The sequence below is a fragment of the Tauraco erythrolophus genome, chromosome 3, assembly GCF_009769465.1.
Source record: "Tauraco erythrolophus isolate bTauEry1 chromosome 3, bTauEry1.pri, whole genome shotgun sequence".
Lineage (NCBI taxonomy): Eukaryota > Metazoa > Chordata > Aves > Musophagiformes > Musophagidae > Tauraco > Tauraco erythrolophus.
In genome coordinates this window covers 24,047,325-24,067,357 of record NC_141467.1, presented here as the reverse complement: position 1 = coordinate 24,067,357, position 20,033 = coordinate 24,047,325, and the positions used below count along the sequence as shown (strand labels likewise).

At 40.4% G+C, this 20,033-nt stretch overlaps 1 protein-coding gene across 1 annotated transcript; it reads right to left on the bottom strand.

The window, feature by feature from the left end:
- Nucleotides 1–5,804: 5,804 nt before the first annotated feature.
- On the bottom strand, nucleotides 5,805–19,747 carry SRD5A1 (steroid 5 alpha-reductase 1). The gene is made up of 5 exons (XM_086609058.1): nucleotides 19,425–19,747; nucleotides 17,143–17,309; nucleotides 11,024–11,125; nucleotides 8,766–8,916; nucleotides 5,805–5,871 (listed from the first exon to the last, which is right to left on the bottom strand). Exons 1-5 carry the CDS (start codon nucleotides 19,745–19,747, stop codon nucleotides 5,805–5,807), a joined length of 810 nt encoding a protein of 269 aa, XP_086465184.1.
- Between the last annotated feature and the right edge of the window lie 286 nt (nucleotides 19,748–20,033).

The following is a 20,033-nucleotide window of genomic DNA, read 5'->3' as shown; positions in this document are numbered from 1 at the left end:
GACGGTACGCATCTAGAGTCTGTGGGACGACCCTCGTTGATGGGGAGGTGTTTTGTTTAAAGGAGATGCCTGAGGACAGTCATGAAGGATGGGCACAGGCAGAGACACATTTACAGTCTGTATAGAGACACATTTAGAGACTGTGGGACAACCCATGCCAGAGCGAGTGGCAACAACTCCCTAAGAATCCAAGACTGTGGTAAAGCCTGCGCCGGAGCAATCCATTGGGGAAGGATTGCATCCTGCAGGTAGGACTCACGCTGGGGAAGTTTGTGGATTTTCCTCATGAGTAGGGGATCCACCGGAGCACAGGAAAATGGTGTAAGGACTCCTCCTCCTTTAAGAAAGGAGTGGCAGTAACAACATGGAATGAACTGACCTGCACTCCCCCATTCCCTGTCCCCCTGTGTGACTGAGGGGAGGAGGTAGAGCCGGGAAGGAAAGGAAAGGGGGGTGGAGAGGTGTTGTTTTTAAGATCTGGCCTTGTTTTCTTTTTATTCTTTGAAGTAACTGGTTTCGCTTGTCTTTATTCTTTTAAGTAACTGTTAATAAATTGTTTTGCTTTAAGAAAGCCGAGTCTGTTTTGTCCAGGACCATGATCGGTGGGTGCTCCCTCTGTTCTTGTCTCGACCCTGTCCTTTTATTATATTTTTCTCCTCTCTCACTTTACTGGAGTGGGAGAGCAGCTGCATGGAGTTTAGTTGCTGGATCAGCCTAAACCACGACAATGTGCCGATCATTATATAGTTATTCTTTCACCTCTGTGAAGAAATAACCTATTGCTTCCACCATCCACTTGTACATAACAAAACATAAGGGTATTGGTTTTGCTTTTAAAGCAAACATGGTAAGTCAAGCAAGAGATGTACAAAACACTTTTTAAAACAAAAAGAGCTAAACAGTGAGTCACAGTTGTGCAACATTCAGATGCAAACCTTGTTTTAGTCTTATCCCTTCAGTTGTTTTGAACAGGAATTTCTACAATTGCTTGCTCATGTGTGTTGTTGTGTGGGCACATACGTGCTGATAGATATGTTGCATCACTGCAAAAGTGACAAAAAGTCACAAAACTGATGTCAGTGCAAGTGACAAGTGCAATTGTTATTGGTAAAACTTAGTAGCATAGAACAGGCTAGGACATTCTCAAACTATTAATTCATTTAAATTAACAAACAGGTGTTTGTTACAGGTGTTTTTCCCACACAGGCTGTAAAAATTCTGTGGTAGGCATTCAGGATTTCTTGCCTGCTGAAAGAACACAAGTTTATACCGCAAGTCATTTGTATGCTATCTTCATTCCTCAAAAAGACAATATGCTGCTGAACCACAATTAAAATAGTTGAAACAGCAGGTGCTACAGTTGTGCCAAATGAAAAGTTCACCATGACCTAGCAGCAGAAGAGGAACCCAAATGAGTAGCCTCTTCTGTTAATCTTTGCTCTAACCACAAGCGTAGACTATCTCAGCTACATACTTTGTTTTACATAATTAAGAACGTATCACTAGACAAATTTATCTTGTGACTTTTAAGAATTTCTTTTTTGAGTACATCTCATCAAGTTCACATATGCATCTAGGTTATTCTAACACAACCTTACTATTACAGTCCTCAAGACCTCATTTGGGATAATGAAATTGCTGGTACAAAAGCCTTGGTCAACCTCCAAAACTTATAGCAAAGATTACTAACATAAAAAAAGTATTCAAGCAAGGCACCACAAACTAGATTTTATTAGTAAAGTATTTTTGGGAAAAAACATAGTCAGTCTAAATAGAAGCGTCTCTGTTAAAAATTGTTACAGATATTATACCCAATACCAAGCAAACATGATTTCTCCTTCTGGAATGGGCAGAACAGAGTTCATTTTCACACTATGTATTTCAAGAAAAAAATTTCACTATCACATATTTTCTACCAGAAAAATTCTGTCAAATCTGCTGAAAAGTGAAGGGAGCTCAAGTGAAGTATGACAAATAAATGGGATAGTTTAAACAAAAGGCAGTTCTAGAATTTGACCATGTCGATTATATGCTTCTCACCAATGTACCTTGGTCTTGAAATGCAAGAATCACAGAATTATTTAGGTTGAAAGAGACCTTGAAAATCACCAAGTCCAACCATTAACCCAGCATTGCCAAGTCCATCACTAAACCATGTCCCTAAGCACTACATAGAGTCATAGAATCACAGAGTCATTTAAGTTGGAAGAGACCTTGAAGATCATCAAGTCCTAATTCACCTAACACTGCCAAGTCCACCACTAAACCATATCCCTAAGCACCACATCTGCATGTCTTTTAAACACCTCCAGGGATGGTGATTCCACCACTTCCCTGGGCAGCCTGTTCCAATGCTTGACAACCCTTTCAGGGAAGAAAGTTTTCCTAATATCCAATCTAAACCTCCCCTGGTGCAACTTGAGGCCATTGCCTCTTGTCCTATCTCTTGTTACTTGAGAGACGAGATTGACACCCGTCTCACTACAACCTCCTTTCAGGTAGTTGTAGAGAGCAGTAAGGTCTCCCCTCAGCCTCCTTTTCTCCAGGCTAAACAATCCCAGTTCCCTCAGCCACACTTCATAAGATTTGTTCTCTAATGAACTGCCTCAAATTCTGTACTTACTTAAGGAAGGTTCCAGCAGTATAATGAGGATATAAAATATAAACACAAAGAACAAAATCTACTTTTGTAGGGTTTGGGGTTTTTTTTAATAATCCAATTAACTAGAATTTCTAAACACATTGACATTCACATCCCATAGACCTTAGCTTTTCCTTTTCTGTAACAAGAGAAAGAACACAGATGAACTGTCAGAGCTTCAGATCCCCATCCTGCTATAGGTAAACTGTAAATTAACATTATGCAAGCAAACCAGCTAAACTTTTAGTCAAAATAAATATTTAGCAGCATAGTACCAGAGGAAAACTTAGGCATCAGTACAACTTTTCTGTGAACTATGATAAAGACTTCTGACTACAGAGAATCACAGAATAGTTTGAGACAAAAGGGACCTTAAAGATCATCTAGTTCCAAACCCCCTGCCATGGGCAGGGATACCTTCCACTACATCAGGTCACTCAAAGCCTCATCCAGCCTGGCCTTGAACACTTCCAGGCATGGGGCATTTACAACTTCTCTGGGCAACCTGTTCCAGTGCCTCATCACTCTTAGAATGAAGAATTTCTTCCTTATCTCTAATCTAAATCTACTTTCAGTTTAAAGCCATTGCCCCTTGTCCTATCAATACACACCCTTGTAAAAAGCCCTTCTCCAGCTTTCTTGTAGGTGCCCTTAAAGTACTAGATGGCTACAGCTCATGAATATAAGGATATATACTGAACACTGAGCTGTTTCTGTCATTGTTTACTTTTAAAAGAATCTTTGCCTTTTCATAAAAGGCAAAAAAAAAAAATAAGTGGCAAATTAGAGACTAAAGTGCTACAGTCAGATCTGGTTGGTTGTCCAATTAGTGATTTAACAAATATCCCTAAAGATACAAGATATTAATTCATCATAAACTATGCAAGTATTTAAATATCTAGAGTAGATAGTGTTTTTTGAATCCTATATTCCCCCCCCCAAAAAAAAACAGATTTTGATAGCTGGATTATTTAGATACTAAGATTTAAAAAGCTGACACAGGGATGTGATAAGGTTTAGAAATATCTTGATATATCGAGACTAGGTTTCTAAAATTCTCTTCAGAATATGCTTTAAGTGATCGATTGAACATTTATTGTCCACTAACTCCACTTCAGCATTGAGGAGTAAATCATCCTCCGCACCATCCTCTTCCCAGGGAACTTCATGACTAAGTGTTCATCAAGACAACTAGGATCAAATGTCAAATTATAGTGTGATAACAAAAACAACAGGGGAAGCCTCAAACTTCCTGTAAAACACTAAGGAAAGGATGTAAACACTAAATAAATTACTAAACAATTTGAGAATTGAGTAACAACACTGGGACCAAAGGAATGGTTATGCCTGTATTTTCCTAAAGCTGGGCTTTTTAGATATTGACTGAGAGCAGGATTGGTCATCCCAGTCAACATTATGAGGAACAACTGACAGTCAAAGAGCTTAGCTATAAGTAAGTTATCAGTGCAGGACTGTCAGTTTCTCCTTCCTTTGACTATTTCAGTCAGTAACAATAGAATTTTTTATTACACTTACTTAGACCACTGAATAAATCCTTAATGATAGCCAAGACTTCAGTGCAGGAAGTACCATATAAACATGGCAGGAAGGAGAGGAGGAAGAAACGACTGTTAAGCAGAAGCTTGGGTCAAAGTCCTTTTTCACCGTCCATTTCTTGAAGGTACATTTTTTAAACTAATATCTGAAATTCTAAAAATTATTCAGATATGTTACTTTGATTACTACAGCAGTGTAACTCAACAGCAAAGAGAATTTTGAGCTTTAGACAAAGCTTACTGCAATACCATACTGGAAAACTCAGCATCTGGCAAAATTACAGTACCAATTTGTTTTAAAGAACATAACCCAACATATATAAACAGAGTGGAAGACATTTGGCAATAGTTCGATTTCCAATGATATCCAAAGTATATTAGCAGCAGAGTTTTGGGGTGTTGTGGGAAGTTTTTCTGGGTTGTTTTTGTTTGGGTTTTTGTTGATGGGTTTGGATTGGGTTTTTTTCAGTTTGTTTTTTTTAAATTTTCTGTAGAATTTCTTACTTGTTTTTCAGCAATTGTAAAAGATTCTTTGATATCACAAGCATGCAAAGAAGACAGATGTGCCTGGAACATGAAAGTTGGTATGCTTGGCATCTCATCACGTTTTTGAAACCCTTCTAGAGTCCTTCAGGAGAAAAATATAGGGGTATGAGAACTGACATTAATAAAACAAGACGTACTAAAAGATTCCAGACTTTTGGAATATAAAATCATCTAGACCGTTACCAATCAGATAAGGAAGACACTTGATTTTTTTTTTTAAACAGCAAAGTAAGAATTTCATTAAAATCTTAATTCCTTTTTTTCATAAACTAAATTAGAAAACATTACACATTTGTTAGCAGTGCTAGACTGGCCTAAGTATCCCAAATAAAGGATGGCTTCCCAAAATAGTGTTGAGTGAGAAAACACATTGAATATCAAGATAGTTACCAAATTTGAGGTAGATTACAATCTTAGTCTATTATTTGGGAAAGGTAGCACTACATCTGTTTATGTAAATGGCATTATTATCTATACAGTGTCCATATCTGTGTAAGAGTGCAAGAGAAGGAAGAACACTGTCTCTGACCTAACAGCAATTATATTCATCTAATGTCCTTGGTCTGCATCATCAGTTCTCCTGGAAATGCAGGTGGGGGGGAAGAAAGGATTAGGAAAGGCAAGGGAAAAAAAACCACCCCATTTCTGTATGCAGGCAAATAACAGGCACAACACATCTTCCAGATTGCAGTGAGGGCAACTGGACTCACGGCACAATCCTCAGGACAGCATGGCTAGATCAAGTGGAAACAGCAGAAGCTTGCCTAGGCAGAAAAGGAAGCATCACAAGTCCTGTACAGTACTTTCCATTATGTGATTTCAGACATATTGCCTAATGTATTTATGATGGTGCTCCACTGTTGGAAAAGCGCTTCTCTTCCTATTCACCACGTCCATCAGATTCGGGGTTTTCATTAAGAGGAAATACAGTAACTAACAGCAGCACTGATGCAAAGGCTTTGTCAGTGATGATCAGAGCATGGTGTTAATCTGCCAACACCTGTAAAGTGTTATCTGTTAGAAAAAGCATCCATTTCAAAAACAGTGTTAAAAAGCACAGCTCAGTACACAAATGGGATCACAATTTTTCTGGACTTTGGGTAGTCTTCAAATTTCTCAAGGTACCATCTGAAAAACAAAGACAGAAATCTGATGAGTATTGAGTCTTCAAAATGCTGTCAAGGAAATTAAGTAATTGTACAATGTGTTCACTTTAATCCATATATTTTCTGGCTACAAAACAAAGATGCCATCGGAACTTACTCTGGATAGAAAACTGCCATTTATCCCACTCATCCTAATGACATCTAATCACCAACTACAACAAAACAAAGTTACTGCCGCCAGCAATGAGAAATCAAACCAACAGATGCGTTGAGATCAGTCAGGGAAGGAATAGCCTGTTGTTGCAAAACATATGTTTTTATGCATCCTGAGTATTTGCATTTTATAAGTATGAAGGAAAAAAAAAAATCAAAAAATTCAAGGGGATAACATGTCAAATTGTGTAATGATTTAATGTAGAAGCAAGAGATACTATGACAGTCCTGTTCTGGATAGAAAATCTTCAGTTCCAGTCAAGATTTGGATAATCAAACTGGATGTGACAAATATTACACTAGCCTTACTGGTAAGCCCCCCTCAAAGACCATCGCTATTTTCAAATCTAAACAATTTTAAAAGAATACATTCATAGCACCACCAAATGTTATTACTTGTCTGGTCACCTTATACAACACACACATTTACTCCTATTTCCAAATATTTATTTTTCTACTGCTGTGAAATAACAAAGCACATTAGCTTCATCTGGGCTCCTCAAAGATGCAGGTATTCATATTACCAATAGCTAACTGCAAGATCAGAGCTGGAATAAGCAGAGAACAAATCATGCAATGCATGATAGCCTGCAGCTGTGGAGTACCAGCATTACAGTATTTATCCTTTTCAGTCATTTATTCTAAGTTTTTCAGACTAAACAGACTACACCAAAATATTTCTTCACTTAGAGGGATTTACTATTTTTAGTTGGTTGGGTTTTTTCTGTACTCCTATTTTTATGCATTTTTCCTTTAGTGCAGATTACTTGATTTAACAACATTTAGCTTTTCATAATGCTCTAAGTCAAGAGCTCTGCAAGAGTGCTGTTAAGGCTTAAGATAGAAACCAACCATGGAATTTGAGCCTGAAGAACATAATATACAAGGAGAGGCTGAGGAATCTGGCATTGCTTAGTCTGGTCAGGAAGAGATTAAGAGGGCTCCTGTTATCGCTGCCTATAGGTATTGGAAGGGGAGTTATTTAAGACAATGGAGAAAAACTATGAATGAAATGCAAGCTTGCAGTTGGAACGCAATGGTTCCATGCAAAAGTGTAGGCCAGAGACCAACTGACTAGGTAGCAGCTCTGAACAAAAGGACTTGGACATCCTGGTGGACAAGTTGAACATGCGTCAGTAATGCACCCCTGCAATGATGAAGGCTAACTCCATACTGGCCTGCTTTAACAAGTATAGAGCCACCAAGTCAAGGGAAGTGCTTATTCTCCACTATTCAGCAGTTGAGAGCCTGCATCTGCATTACTGCCTCCAGTTTTCAGCTTTCTGTGCAACAGAGATGTCCACAAACTGGATAAGAATCCAGCAGACTGTCATTAAGATGACTTCATAGCTGGAACATATAAGAAGAGAGGTTGAGGGAACTAGGCTTCTTCATCCTAGGAAAGAAGTTAGAGGCAGAACTAATTGCAGTCTTCCACTGCCTACACTGATATTAGCAAGAGTGCAGAGCCATACCCTTCCTGGAGGCACACAGCAAGTGGACAAGTGGCAGACAATAAAAGTTGCGACATGGAAAATTTCAACTGGACATAAGGGAAAAACACTTTCCTCTTAAGAATGAGAAAAATCCTGTTCTACTGCTTTGCCAGAGATGTGCTGAAGCTTTGACCCTTGAAGACGCTAAGAACTCAATTGGGCAAGGCCCTGGGCAACCGGATACAGCCCTGCTGTTACGCCTGGCTAGAGCAGGCCACACCAGATGACTGGACAATCTTCAGATGCTCCTCCCAACCCAGGATATTCTGCAACTCTGCCCAATAATAGCAGGTGGTAAAATAAGGAGATGTGGTCACAGGCAACATCCTTGGGAGGTTCAGGTCAGATAGTAGGAAAAACTTGTTCACCAAGAGGGTAATACAGACCTGGAACACCCTACAAACAAGGTGCAGGAAAAGCTCTGTTTCTGGAGGTTTTCAAGACTCCTCTAGACATAACCATGGCTGCCCTGACACTTAGGTTGGAAAAAAATGCTGTTGCTATTTCCTCCATAAATTCATGTTTATTTCCTCTTATGCCACTAAGTTTCAGCATGAGAATCAAAGCAGGAAGCTGAAAATAATCAAAATAAAATCAAGGTGTTCATATTTTTAAACAAGCTATTCCTTAAAGAGAATCCTTTCAAGAAACAAGTCTTCTCAAACTATGGTCTTTCTGTTAGCAAGAGAGCCACATTAGGAATACCGTACATAAACAGTATTTAACTACAGAGCAGAGACTATTAAATATCATCTCCCAGATCTGTTCTCTTATTCTCATACACTTGATTACAGACAATATGATATAGACTTGACTCTAAAGCACACCTGTTACAGAAAACTTTACAGCGATATTCAGAAATTTAATATTACAGAAACAAGTTCAAGCCGCAAGGGAAAGTATAGTATGTGATCGATTAAGACAATTTTCCCAAAGCTGTCTCTATAATCTTTACAGAGCCAGGACAAATTATGTTCATTTAAACATCATTTTGACCACCTCATTGTACATGGTGTGCTTATGCTTAGTACTATTGAAATTCTGCAGTGCTTAATACTACTCAGAATATTCTCTATCATATTATCCACTGCAGTAGCAGTCTTTCACAAGACTTGCTCTGCAACATCCCTATAGGATGAGGCATAATTTGTGAAATGGAAATAAAGTGTGGCATAGAGACAACAGAAATCATAAAACAAACACTTACTGGTGATGTTGTTTTGCCCTTGAACCCAAGATGAAAAGCGTGCACAACGCAAATGCAAGGCTTTCAATGGTGCAGCAGGCAAGGGCAAACCCAAACCATTCCAGGATCTCTCCAAAAAAGTTGGCTCCACTAACATACTCAAACATTCCTCCTGAAAGCAAGGCAGTTTTTTAAAAGCACTTTAATCAAGGAGTTCTCCAATGCTATCTTTTACTGTAAGTTAAATAAGAGCTATATCACCAATGTCTCTATTTAAAGGCAGTGGAGACAGTATTTTTCAGTTCAAGTTCTACTAGGAAGGATGACTTCAGACCTCATTATACGACATACCTTCTCCAGCTCCATTTTTCCTCCTCTTCAAATCATTAATGCCCTTGTAAATAAGTAATTATCAATGATACCAAACTGGCTCTTTGATAATAAACTAAACCTTTAAGATAAGTAAAAATAGAAAATATGCTCCCCTGTAAGAGTACCAGAAAGTACTCATACAGTTAGTTAGCATATAGTGTTTCATTTCTTTAAGTATTTCAGAAGTTAAGTTAATTATGAACAATATTATTATTATGAATTCAAGTTCCAAATGCTTAAAATGTGTTGCCCTTTTGTTCCTATCTCCTGTCAGGTCTACCACTTCAGCCCTGACACTCAATGAAAGAAATAATATGCAGTCTGTGTTAAATGTGTTTTACAGTCAATTATGCATAAGTGATCAGTACTTGCCTGCTTGGAGTTTTATAGAATAAGAACTTTCACCCTAATTCCAAAGTTAGTGTACAAATTGATAACATCTCAGTATGTGCTTTACCAGCGGGACTAAGCAAACAAGTATTTGGCAAGTGTAATACAGGTCATGTTTTGACCTTGCTTTAATTATTTCACTTTTGTGACATGAGAAGTGGAATTCTAGCACTTAAACTGAATAAGCAATATCAAAAAGACAAACTCCTCCTGACCATACAGCAAGTAACATCTTATTTCCTTCAGAACTTTTTTGTACACTGAACATAGTACAATATGTTTGCAGTCATTTTTCACACAGGCATTTGGATTTACATCTATTAAAATCATAAAGTTACCTTCTTGGTGAAAAATGAGTCTACTGCCTTATATATCCAGTTCTTCCAGTTTTACTTAAAAAAATCTCACTAAAAAACAAGAGAGAGCAACAACTAAAGGAAAAACTTAGAGAAACAGCAGAATTCAGAGGTAACTTATTTTTCTGCTCTCACTGAGTATAGCATAGCTGGAAGAGTCAAATGTTTCCAAAAATGTCAATAAACCTTAACACTTCAATAGGCTCCATAAGAAGTCCTTCCATATTCTCCATTTTTCCCATGAAGGCCAGAATTCATAATGCCTAGCTTCCTTTGGATTTCTGTCCATTTTTCTCTGTGTCTCCCTTATTGCAGTAGTTGTTGCTCTCCGATTAGGTAAGATCCCTCCCTCTTCATACGTGGGACAACATACGATGGGCCAGCCACACACAGTTGCTGAGTACTTTCTGCCTCCCGCTCCTGCCCCTACATTAGAATGGTAATTTAGGTTTTCTTTCTCCACCCATCTTCTGATTCTCATAAAAGTTGTGGAATGCTACGTTACATTTTTACCACTTAAAAATATAGCCAAAGTTGGTCAAGAAATTCAAAGACTCACACAAGCCACCTCATATCATGAAACAGATGCCTTAGAATACTTGGCTTGAAGGAAAAAAGTGTTTCCCACACTATGAAATCACTTCTTGAGGTAGGCAACAAACTGCTATTTCCAGTTTCCTCTTATATCATAAATGACTATCTCCTTTAAAATACAACAAGCTTTAGGAGGTAATTTTTACACAGAATCATTTTAGGTTGGAAGGGACCTCTTGAGACCACCTAGTTCAATCCTCCCTGGCTCAAGCAGGGTCAACTAGAACAGGTTGCCCAGGACCATGTCCAGTCCAGTTTTGAGTATCTCTACAGATGGAGACTCCACAACCTGTCTGAGCAACCTGTTCCAGTGTTTGACCACTCTGATAGCAAAAATTGGGTTCAGATATAATTTCATGTGTTTGAATTCCATGTCTAGTGCCTCTGGTCCTGTCACCAACCACCACTGAGAAGGGCCTGACTCTCTACTTCATTCCCTCCCATCATGTATCTATATACATCGATAAGATCCCCCTGAGCCTTCTCTTCTCCAGGATGAACAGTCCCAGCTCTCTCCACCTCTCTTCATATGAAAGATGCTTATTTTTCTGTAATATTTTCACTCACCTCTTGGTATCTTGTAACCAGTTTCCCCAGGTTTTCTCAGATTTCTGAGGATATGATCAGAATGAATATTGATTGCCATGCCAACCAACCACCCTATAAAACCTGAAGAGAAATATTTAAAATACTATCTTTAATACAGAGCCAAAGTGCTTGTTCAGAAAACAAACTACAGTCATATATCACATATTAGGCATATGATCTCAAAGCAGTAATAATGTAAGCAGCATAAGCAATTCCGGTGACAACCTGCATAATCCCAGTCTTGCACTGAGCTCTTCGGTCAGCAGAGCTCACAGTAATCAACAGGTCTCTAGATACGACTAAACCTTACACTTACAGTTCTATTCCTATGTTGCTAGACTTATATAATGTACACATGTGCATATGTACAGATGTAATGTGTGTATTTCCCTAACTCCCACCTAGAAAAACAAATACACTAAAATTTTAAACACTGAAACAAACAGCCCTTCTCATTCCTTCCAGAGGGACACATCTTAGTCCCCCTCTTTCTTTTAACTCACGGTATACCAGACTTTCCACAGCAGACTTCCACGCAATAAAAGGAATAATAAAATTGTGAAGGAACTCATGCACCATTTACTTGTGTTACCCAGCCAAATCATTTAACTCTTTATAACAAGCTTTCACAGAAACCGAGATTATTGCCTTATATCTTGTTACCATAATTGCATGGGCTAAATCAAAAGGAATTCAGGATTAAAATTCAGTCTTTTCACCTTTCCATTTTTAGTCTATGGCTATGTTACCTATGTTATCTTCCTTTGAAGTCAGCATTCCTTGTTATTAGGAGCAGACAAGATTCAGGTTTTGGGGGTAGATCCATTATGTTGTTGTTTTGAAGTTGCTGACTTATTTAAATTATCAAGAAAACACCAGTGATGTGCTTCTAGAGTAAAGTCACTTCACACACCAGATAAAGATTTGACTTTTTGCACCCATAACTTGAGTCTTTCACGTGATTCTCTTTCAATACAGAGAAATCCAGTAGTATGACCTTCTCAGCAAAGACACTAAGGGGATATACAGATGTATGAAGTCATGTTGCAAGATAGTAGGTTGTCAGAGCATGCTTTACCAAGATTTAAGCTACATTTCAAAGTGAAGCTACAGATGTAAGTGGACCTCATCTCAAAAAAAGTTGTTAGATAGGCAGTTTGCTTCTCTCAATCCCTGTGGGCTGCATTTACCTAAAGGACCTAGCTGCCTGCTTCCACATGGATTAGAAGCGACTGCTCTGTAGAGAAATCGAGGCTTCTATGTGAAAGCTCTCTCCATATTTACCCATATAAATAAAAAATGTTTTATTAGCTTGTTACAATCTGCTTACATTACAAAACTAAAAGCAGAATTCAGTCCTGTGAACAAGCATGTTTCTTAACCTTTTGTTCATACAGCACAGTGCAGTAAGTTTCCATTAGCAATCAAGGTGTGTAGATGCCAAATGTGAAGTGCCTTTTTTTAATTTTACCATAATCCTTTCAACTATGTATGTTCAATGTCATTACATCATCGTGAGATATATGAATTCCTCATTATGTTGAGCTAATCTAACGGCATCATTCAAAAACATAGGTGAATGATTCAAATGCTGTTGAACTCTACTTTTTAGGAAAACAGATCATTGTCATTTTTTTCCTTCAAAATAGATCTCTGTCCAAACAGAGAATATTGAATCCTCATTGCGTCCAGCAGCAAACAGTTTGCTTCTCTTATCCTTAGTAATTACATATCAATTTGCTAACTGCCAGAGGAGATTGAGACTACCTTGAAAATCAAGGGGTGTTCTTCATGCAACTAAATAAGCAAGTTATCTCTATCCATACAATAATTTGAAAGGAAATTTCTTAACAAGAACAAACATTAATTCTACTTCAATATAAACAATATTTCTAGTAATTTACTTAAGTATTAGCATGAGAAAAAATCTATACTGAAAGTTAGTATCAGTTCTAGAAAGAAAACTCAATTTTTCTCAGGAGAGGAAATCAGAGACATTTTGATGTCTACAAATTGCTACCATAGTTTTGGAGAACATTACCTGTGTATTCTGTATTGGTATTTGTTTGTAAATTAGTATATGAACTACTAGAACTTTTCAGATAACGCAAAAAGACTGGAGCTTGCTTTAAGACTGCTCGATTACTATAGATGATGAGTTTGATTCTGGGCATTTTTACCCCTCCTAATTGAAAACTACCACATATCAGAAGGAAACAAACATCTTTCCTTGAGTTGAAGATCTGCTTTCCCCTGAAATGCTGCATAACCATGTTTCCTGCACCTATACTCTGTGGGCATTGTACATCGTTGCCCTCATCCTCAGGTTCTCACCATGGCTGAGTCCCGGGACTGTACTCTACGAAGCCAAGAGCTGGGTACGCTTTGCAATCTGCATGACTTGGCTTCCACCTAAGGCAAACGCAGATAGGTAAACAGGAAGGGAGCCACAGCGTACTCCAGTATATTCTAAGAACCACAGGATGCACCACGCAACAAAGATGACCTCACCAGACTATTGAACTCAAGAGGCTTTTTTCCTTCTTCAGCACAAGCCTGGAGATTAAGGCCTGGGCTTATACTAGGAGAATACTTGCGTAAGAAGAACAGTAACTAGGTCTATATTGCCAAACGACCTAAGGCAACAGAAGAGTGTGCGTGAATTGTTGCACCAGTGCCCTCTTCACCCTCGCCCATATACCATCTCATGCAAAAAGACCTACTCCTGCTCTGCAGGCTGCTTCAGAGTGACAGTACTTTAACTGCTGTCTGGCTCACCTTCCCACTCCAGGTTTCAAGAACTTGCAGTACAAGACACTGTATAGAAGCAGGAGGAGACCAGTTTCTACAGCTGCACAGAAAGTGCCTGGTAGACACTTCAGGTGAACGAGCGCCTCATCTCATATTGTGTGGTTAGTCTTTCCAAGAAGGCACAAGATCATCTGGAGCATCCAGATGCCTATAGATGTTAGGAGAGATACTGACTAACCCGCATCCCTCGGTAACGAGATCATATCTAGATATGGACAACGCCCACGCTCTTTTCACGTCTGCTCTGCGTAGAGAGCAGAGGTGGCATATGTGCTTGGCTGCCTGACTGCCAGATAAAAAGCCTCATGCAACAGACTAGGTGCTGATGTTCTGTCACCTGCACCTTCTGAGTTACAGGTACTGCTCTGCTTCGCAGAGCTGCCATGAAGAGAAGTGTTCTGATGCACAGAAGAGTTAGCCACCAACATTAGAAGGAAGTAGTTGAATGGGGATTTAAAGGAGTAAGAAGGGACATAGCATACTGCAAAGGGTTTGATGAAACTAAAGGAAGCAAAGGAGTTTCCAACTAGACATGCGGACAGATTAGGAAAGAACACAAATGTGAAACACCCAGGTGCATACACCCCTGTTTGTAGCGTTCACTGCTTCAGGGTATCACGGGTACTCTTGGTAAGCTCGCAGGCTTTTTGTTGGCATGCATGTGTAAGGTACGTGTTGAAAGATTATGAAGTTGATCCCACATTGTTTTGCAAGCTCATGGTTTTGTCAAGTGTTGTACTGCATCTGAAGCAGAAGATTTAGATTTCCTCTAAAAACAGGTGAGTTCACTGCTCTGAACTAAACCAATAAATGGTCTAGAGAACCATGAGAGAACCACATTGAAACTGTCTTGCTGCTCCAAATCAGTTGCTGGTGTAGATATAAGCTATTGCTTTCCTAGAATCAATCCTAAACATCTGAACACAGACAGTCAATCTGTATACTAAAGCTCCACAGACAATGAACAGATCAGTCGTTTGAAACCTCCCACCATGATGGTTAATCAGCCTCACTTCTCCAAATTTCTGTCTTCATTGCAAATTTATCTCATTTTGGCTTCCAACTACTGAACCTCGTTTGGCTGCTACTTGTAGACACTCTCCCTTTTCTCTTCCACGTGTAAGTTCATATAGACCAAAGAAATATCTTGTTAGCCCTCAGCAAATATGCTTTCTTCATATTGTTATTTTCTAACCTTCTACTCAATTTTTGTTTAGTCATTTTAGACAGAGGTTTAAAGACACTGCCAGATGTTTTTGAGGAACTAGAACATAATAGTCCAGTTGTTCAGAGAGTATCCAGGGTACAGTACAGTACTTCTGCATTCAAGTTGACCAAAGCTACAAGCATGAACTGCAGATATTTGGAGGTACCTAGCTGGGATGAATAAGAAATAGCAGTTATAAATATCTACTATGTTCCAGTTATGTTGAAGTGCACTACAAAACAAAACTGAAAAAGCTCAAAAAATATTCTAGTTACAGGAACAAAAGAAACAAGAAGTCTTAGGCTTGGCTGCTTCATAGCCATGCCAAACTTTATCTAAAGATTTATTGTAATAATAGTATCAAAAAAGTCAGCGAGTGACACTACTAAAATAGTTGCTATGTATACCAAGAATCCTCACTTTCTTAGTTTTCAGGATAACTTTTAAAGCAATATTTTGACTTACAGTAGTCATGAGAGCAACGCTTTGCTTGTGATTAGCAGTACTGGAAATAAATATATATAAGCATATATTCCAATCTGGTGTTATTTGGAAAAAAACACCACAAAACAGAAAAACTCAAACCAAACTAATTCATACACAGAAGCATTCATAACCAAAGGCAGATGAATCTAACTATTATAATTTATACATTTACATCTTCCGAAAACAACCTAAAGAAACTTGAGCAACAGTCTTATTGCGTTAACTTTTTTAAAGATCTTTCAGTAAGGAGGAATTCATTTATGGCTCCTGACTCACGATTTGCGTAGAGCACTGTATGCAGATGTCTTTTGATAAAGGTACTAAAATAGGACACCAGAAACCAAGTCTTCATTGCATCTGTCTTCAATGGTTTTGATCAACAGATATTTTATTCAGTGTTTTGTTGGATCCAAGTCTAAGGAGACTGGAATTCCAAGAGTACCAAGAGAATTGCAAGTATACCCAAGTGCCTAGCACCCACTGAAGTCATTCCTTTGTACCTCAAATTCTCCATTTTTAGAGCATAAGCAATACTGCCTCCTGATACTGGCAAGAGAATCTATTTTGATTCAAATTTCTTCAATCTTATAGTCATGACAGCACTTAGCACAGTGGTCTTCTATTGGCATCCACAATAACACTGCAATAAAGATAAAAATCTCTTGTTCTTGCTGTAAAAGGCTTGAAAAATCTGGAGAAACACTAACTTGCTCTGGCTCCAGAATAATAAGAACAGAACTGGGTCAGATCAAGAATCCACAGAGCCCAGTATTCTGCCTTTGACAAGGCAAAATATTCTGGTTTATCTTCAGACCAAAAAGATCTTTTTGTAAAGATTCCCATGGAAAATAATACTATGTTTTTGATGGTAGGCAAAAGTAGATGCCTAGGAAACAAAAAATATGGCAAAGACGATACTTTGTCACTAAACATCTCAGCCTTTTAATTATGCACCTGGTTTCAAGTATAAGCATAACCTCGCATCTTGATAGGAGTGAATGATCAACCCCTCCATCTCCTTCCTTGTGGGCCAATTTTGTTCTTTGACAAAGCCTACTTCTACTACGAGGGTAGGTGGGGTGGCACATGTGCAAATATCCTAACACCAAGGACTTCTGGCATTAGAAGCGGTATCCTGGTACTTAGCAGCTACCCTTACTGGATTTTTACTCCATTAATTTGTTCACTTCTGTTTGACCACATACAAACCTTTAGGACCTACAACATGAAGAAACAAAGGATTTCAGTGAAATCTAAATGTTATGTGGAAAATCTGCTTTATTCTGAACCTGTATGCGGCTGGTTCCATTTAAGGCCTCAAGTTCCTGTATATAAATACATGATCTGTATTTACTTTGGTGTTAAAGAAAAAAGATGACAGTCAGCTTATCTAGCATTGACATTGTGGCAAGAAGTGCCAGTTTACAGGTGTAAAATAGAAAAGGTTAAAAGGCTTTCAACTACAGCAAACAAGAATTAACTACGAACAAAGTTATAAAATGGGATTGAAGACTCTATAAAATTATAATAAGTAAAAAGCTGTGAAGACAAAGGAAAACTACACCTATTGTTCTCATAATGTGTTTTAACTCACCTGTAATGAAACATGGATCTTTTAACCAGCCCGAAGGGTATTTTGCATAGTTGCTTAAGCTTCGGCCTTGCAAGTATCCATTGTAAATACAGAACAGAAGTGCTAGCACAAAAGTGAAAAATGGTGTTGGTTTTCCTTCCCGGATCAGAAGAGGAAATATGAGGGCCCTACAGTGAGCAAGGAAAGAAAAACTGTTGCATTAACAAACAGAAAAGATGCTTTTGACACCCAAACCTGGTAATCCATAGCCTATATTATCCTGCTTTCCAAAGTCTCAGTGGAGTCTTTGATCCTAGTTGAGAAGGATAGTTGTGCTTGCTTTAACACCTTAGTTTTGTTGTCTGATTGGAATTACAAGATTAGTGCTCTCTTCTCTTATGACAGAAATTTTGAACTTTGTATTCAAGGCAATTACTTTGACCAGAGCAGTAAAGGCAACGGATGACAAGCACAGGATATTTTTGTCCTCCTTTGTGCCTAAATCCTCAGTGGTATCATCAAGCTTTACAAAACGAGCCAGGTCTCACAATCCCTACACCAAATCCCTCAGCACTTCCAGAGGGCAAAGTTAATCCCCTTGAAATTAACCTAAGTGAGTTCGCTTTCCTCCTTGCCCTAAAAATTACTTAAAAACATTAATTGCTCTGCCTTGACAATCTTGGTCTACTCTATGACACCTGTTAAAGACATGACAAATGCACAGCTGCCATCTCATTTGGGAAAGGAATCTTGATTGCTCTTCCCAGGGGATTACAGGAGTAAACGAACAAGCTTCAAACAAGAAAAGCGGGCGGATGGTTTTGTTCTCTGCCTTGTGTAACTAGCCAACTCCCAATCACCTATTGATTTAATTACAATCTATAATAATATAGATTTCCAGCTACTCGAGGACTATTGCTTCAAAGGAGCCTTTCCAGAGGAAGCAAAACCATTAACGGCTTACAAGATAGCATAACAAATTCATTAATATGATTATTTAAAGCCTGCTACATTACAACAAACAGAACGGGGTTACAGAGGTCTCTTCCAGTCTACGTTCAGCTACGGAACAGTCCTCAGTCCAGCAATAGCAATAAAGCAAGAGGAAAGAAGGAACTGCGGTATAGCTTAGCTTTCCATACAAACCTTTGCCTTGAGTTTCTAGCTTTTCCTAGACATCAAGGATGAGTTAAGATCCCACACCAAAGCTAACCTCTTTACTCTTAAGAATAGAAAAAAAAAACCCACAAAGTAAAGACATTCTCCTGGGTTTGCAAAGCCAGTACCGGGCCAACTGTGCACTGCATCCATCTCAATCGTGAGGATGTGGAATACCTTCAGTCAAAAGCAACAGCCTCTCACAATTAGTACTGGAAAACAACTGTATATCAGCCACGTGCTTGGCTTAAAATTAGCCTGACAAGACTGTCTCTGCTGTATTAGCATGGTGGCAAAATTACTCGTGGAGCATTACCAACTATTGTCAATGACTTGAAGTGAATAGCGAAATCCTATCTGAGCTCCAGCTAAGCTGCCTTCTCCTGAGTAGTTCTACAAAACACTCAAATACTATTGACTACACGGCGACATGGGGCTCTCAGCCTCAGCTCTGCCAGGACTTTCATGAATCATTGAATATGCTGAGCTGGAAGGGACCCACAAGGATCATCAGGTCCAACTCCTGAAACGAACACTATGTTGAAAGCCATTAACTGGAAAGTAGCTGCTGTTTCACAATGTTAAAATTACATGATTATCAGCATCCAGAGCTGAACTTCCATCGTTGGAACACTTAAGACTACCTGGTCAAGTCACTGCCTAAACGGGGGTCATTACAAAAGCTGCAGTGCCCAGATGATACAGCACGCTGACAGGGCACCCAACGCTCCGTTTCTACGTCATTTCTGAAAGGTGCCGTAGCACTCCGCCACAACCACGCAGCAGCAAAACACACACAACAGCAAGCACGATTTCTCAGGCGGCTCATGCAAAAACATAGAACATCTTAATGCGAAGAAGCAGAAAATAGGAATTACCCTTATCAAATGATAACAATCACGGATTAAACAGCAGAATCTCAGCCCCTGCAGTTACAAAACAGCAGCCGGCCGTGACCCTGAACTGCCACAGCACTGCGCTCCTCCTGCCGCCGGCCACACCCCGCTTGTCGGGCAAGCCTGAGCCGGAGCACCCGGAGGGAGGGAGGGAGGGAGGGAGGGAAGCACCACCCGAGCGCTCCAGCGCAGGAGCCTCGCCGGTGCCCGCTGCCGGCGGCCCCCCCGGCCGCGGCCGAAGGGCCGCACCTGTGCGCGTAGTGCACGACGAAGCAGCCCAGCAGCAGGCGGTTGGGCCAGGCGGCGGCGGCCGCCCCGCCGCAGGCGGCGAGCCCGAGCGGGACGAGGAGGGAGGGCAGCTCCTGCAGAGCCCAGGCGGGGCGGGCGGGCAGCAGCCAGCCGAAGCGCCGCGACGAGTACCGGCCGTAGGGCATGGGGATAAAGCAGAGCAGCAGCGCGGAGGCGGCGCCCAGCACCATCAGCCCGTAGGCGAGGAGCTCCAGCAGCCGCTGCTCCTCTGGGCCGGACGCCCGCCGCCAGAACGCGCACACGTCACCGCCGCCGACCCCCATCCCGCGCCGCCAGCGAGCGCCCGCGTGCGCTCCAGCGACTCCATTCATCGGCCGGCCGGCGGCACGCCCACCGCCGCCACGGACCAATCGGCGCCGGGGGCGTGACTCGCCCCGCCCCGCATCGCCCGCCGGTTGGGAGAGGCGCCCGGGAACGGAAGTCCCGCCGGGGAGGTGGCGGCGAGGCGCGCCGCCGCCCGGAAGGAGAGCTGGGGGAGGGTCCGCGCATGCGCGCAGCTGCGCGAGCACGCGGCGCCGCAGCCGTGCGGCCCCGCAGCCGTGCGGCCCC

Bases quoted from the DNA above. Each gene is read 5' to 3' on its own strand.
- SRD5A1 (XM_086609058.1), bottom strand. From the start codon at position 19,747: ATGGGGGTCGGCGGCGGTGACGTGTGCGCGTTCTGGCGGCGGGCGTCC. The intron at 17,310-19,424 runs GTGCGGCCCTTC...TGCTCACTGTAG, and splicing joins GTCGTGCACTACGCGCACAG to GGCCCTCATATTTCCTCTTC. The intron at 11,126-17,142 runs GTGAGTTAAAAC...ATTTCTCTTCAG, and splicing joins AGATCCATGTTTCATTACAG to GTTTTATAGGGTGGTTGGTT.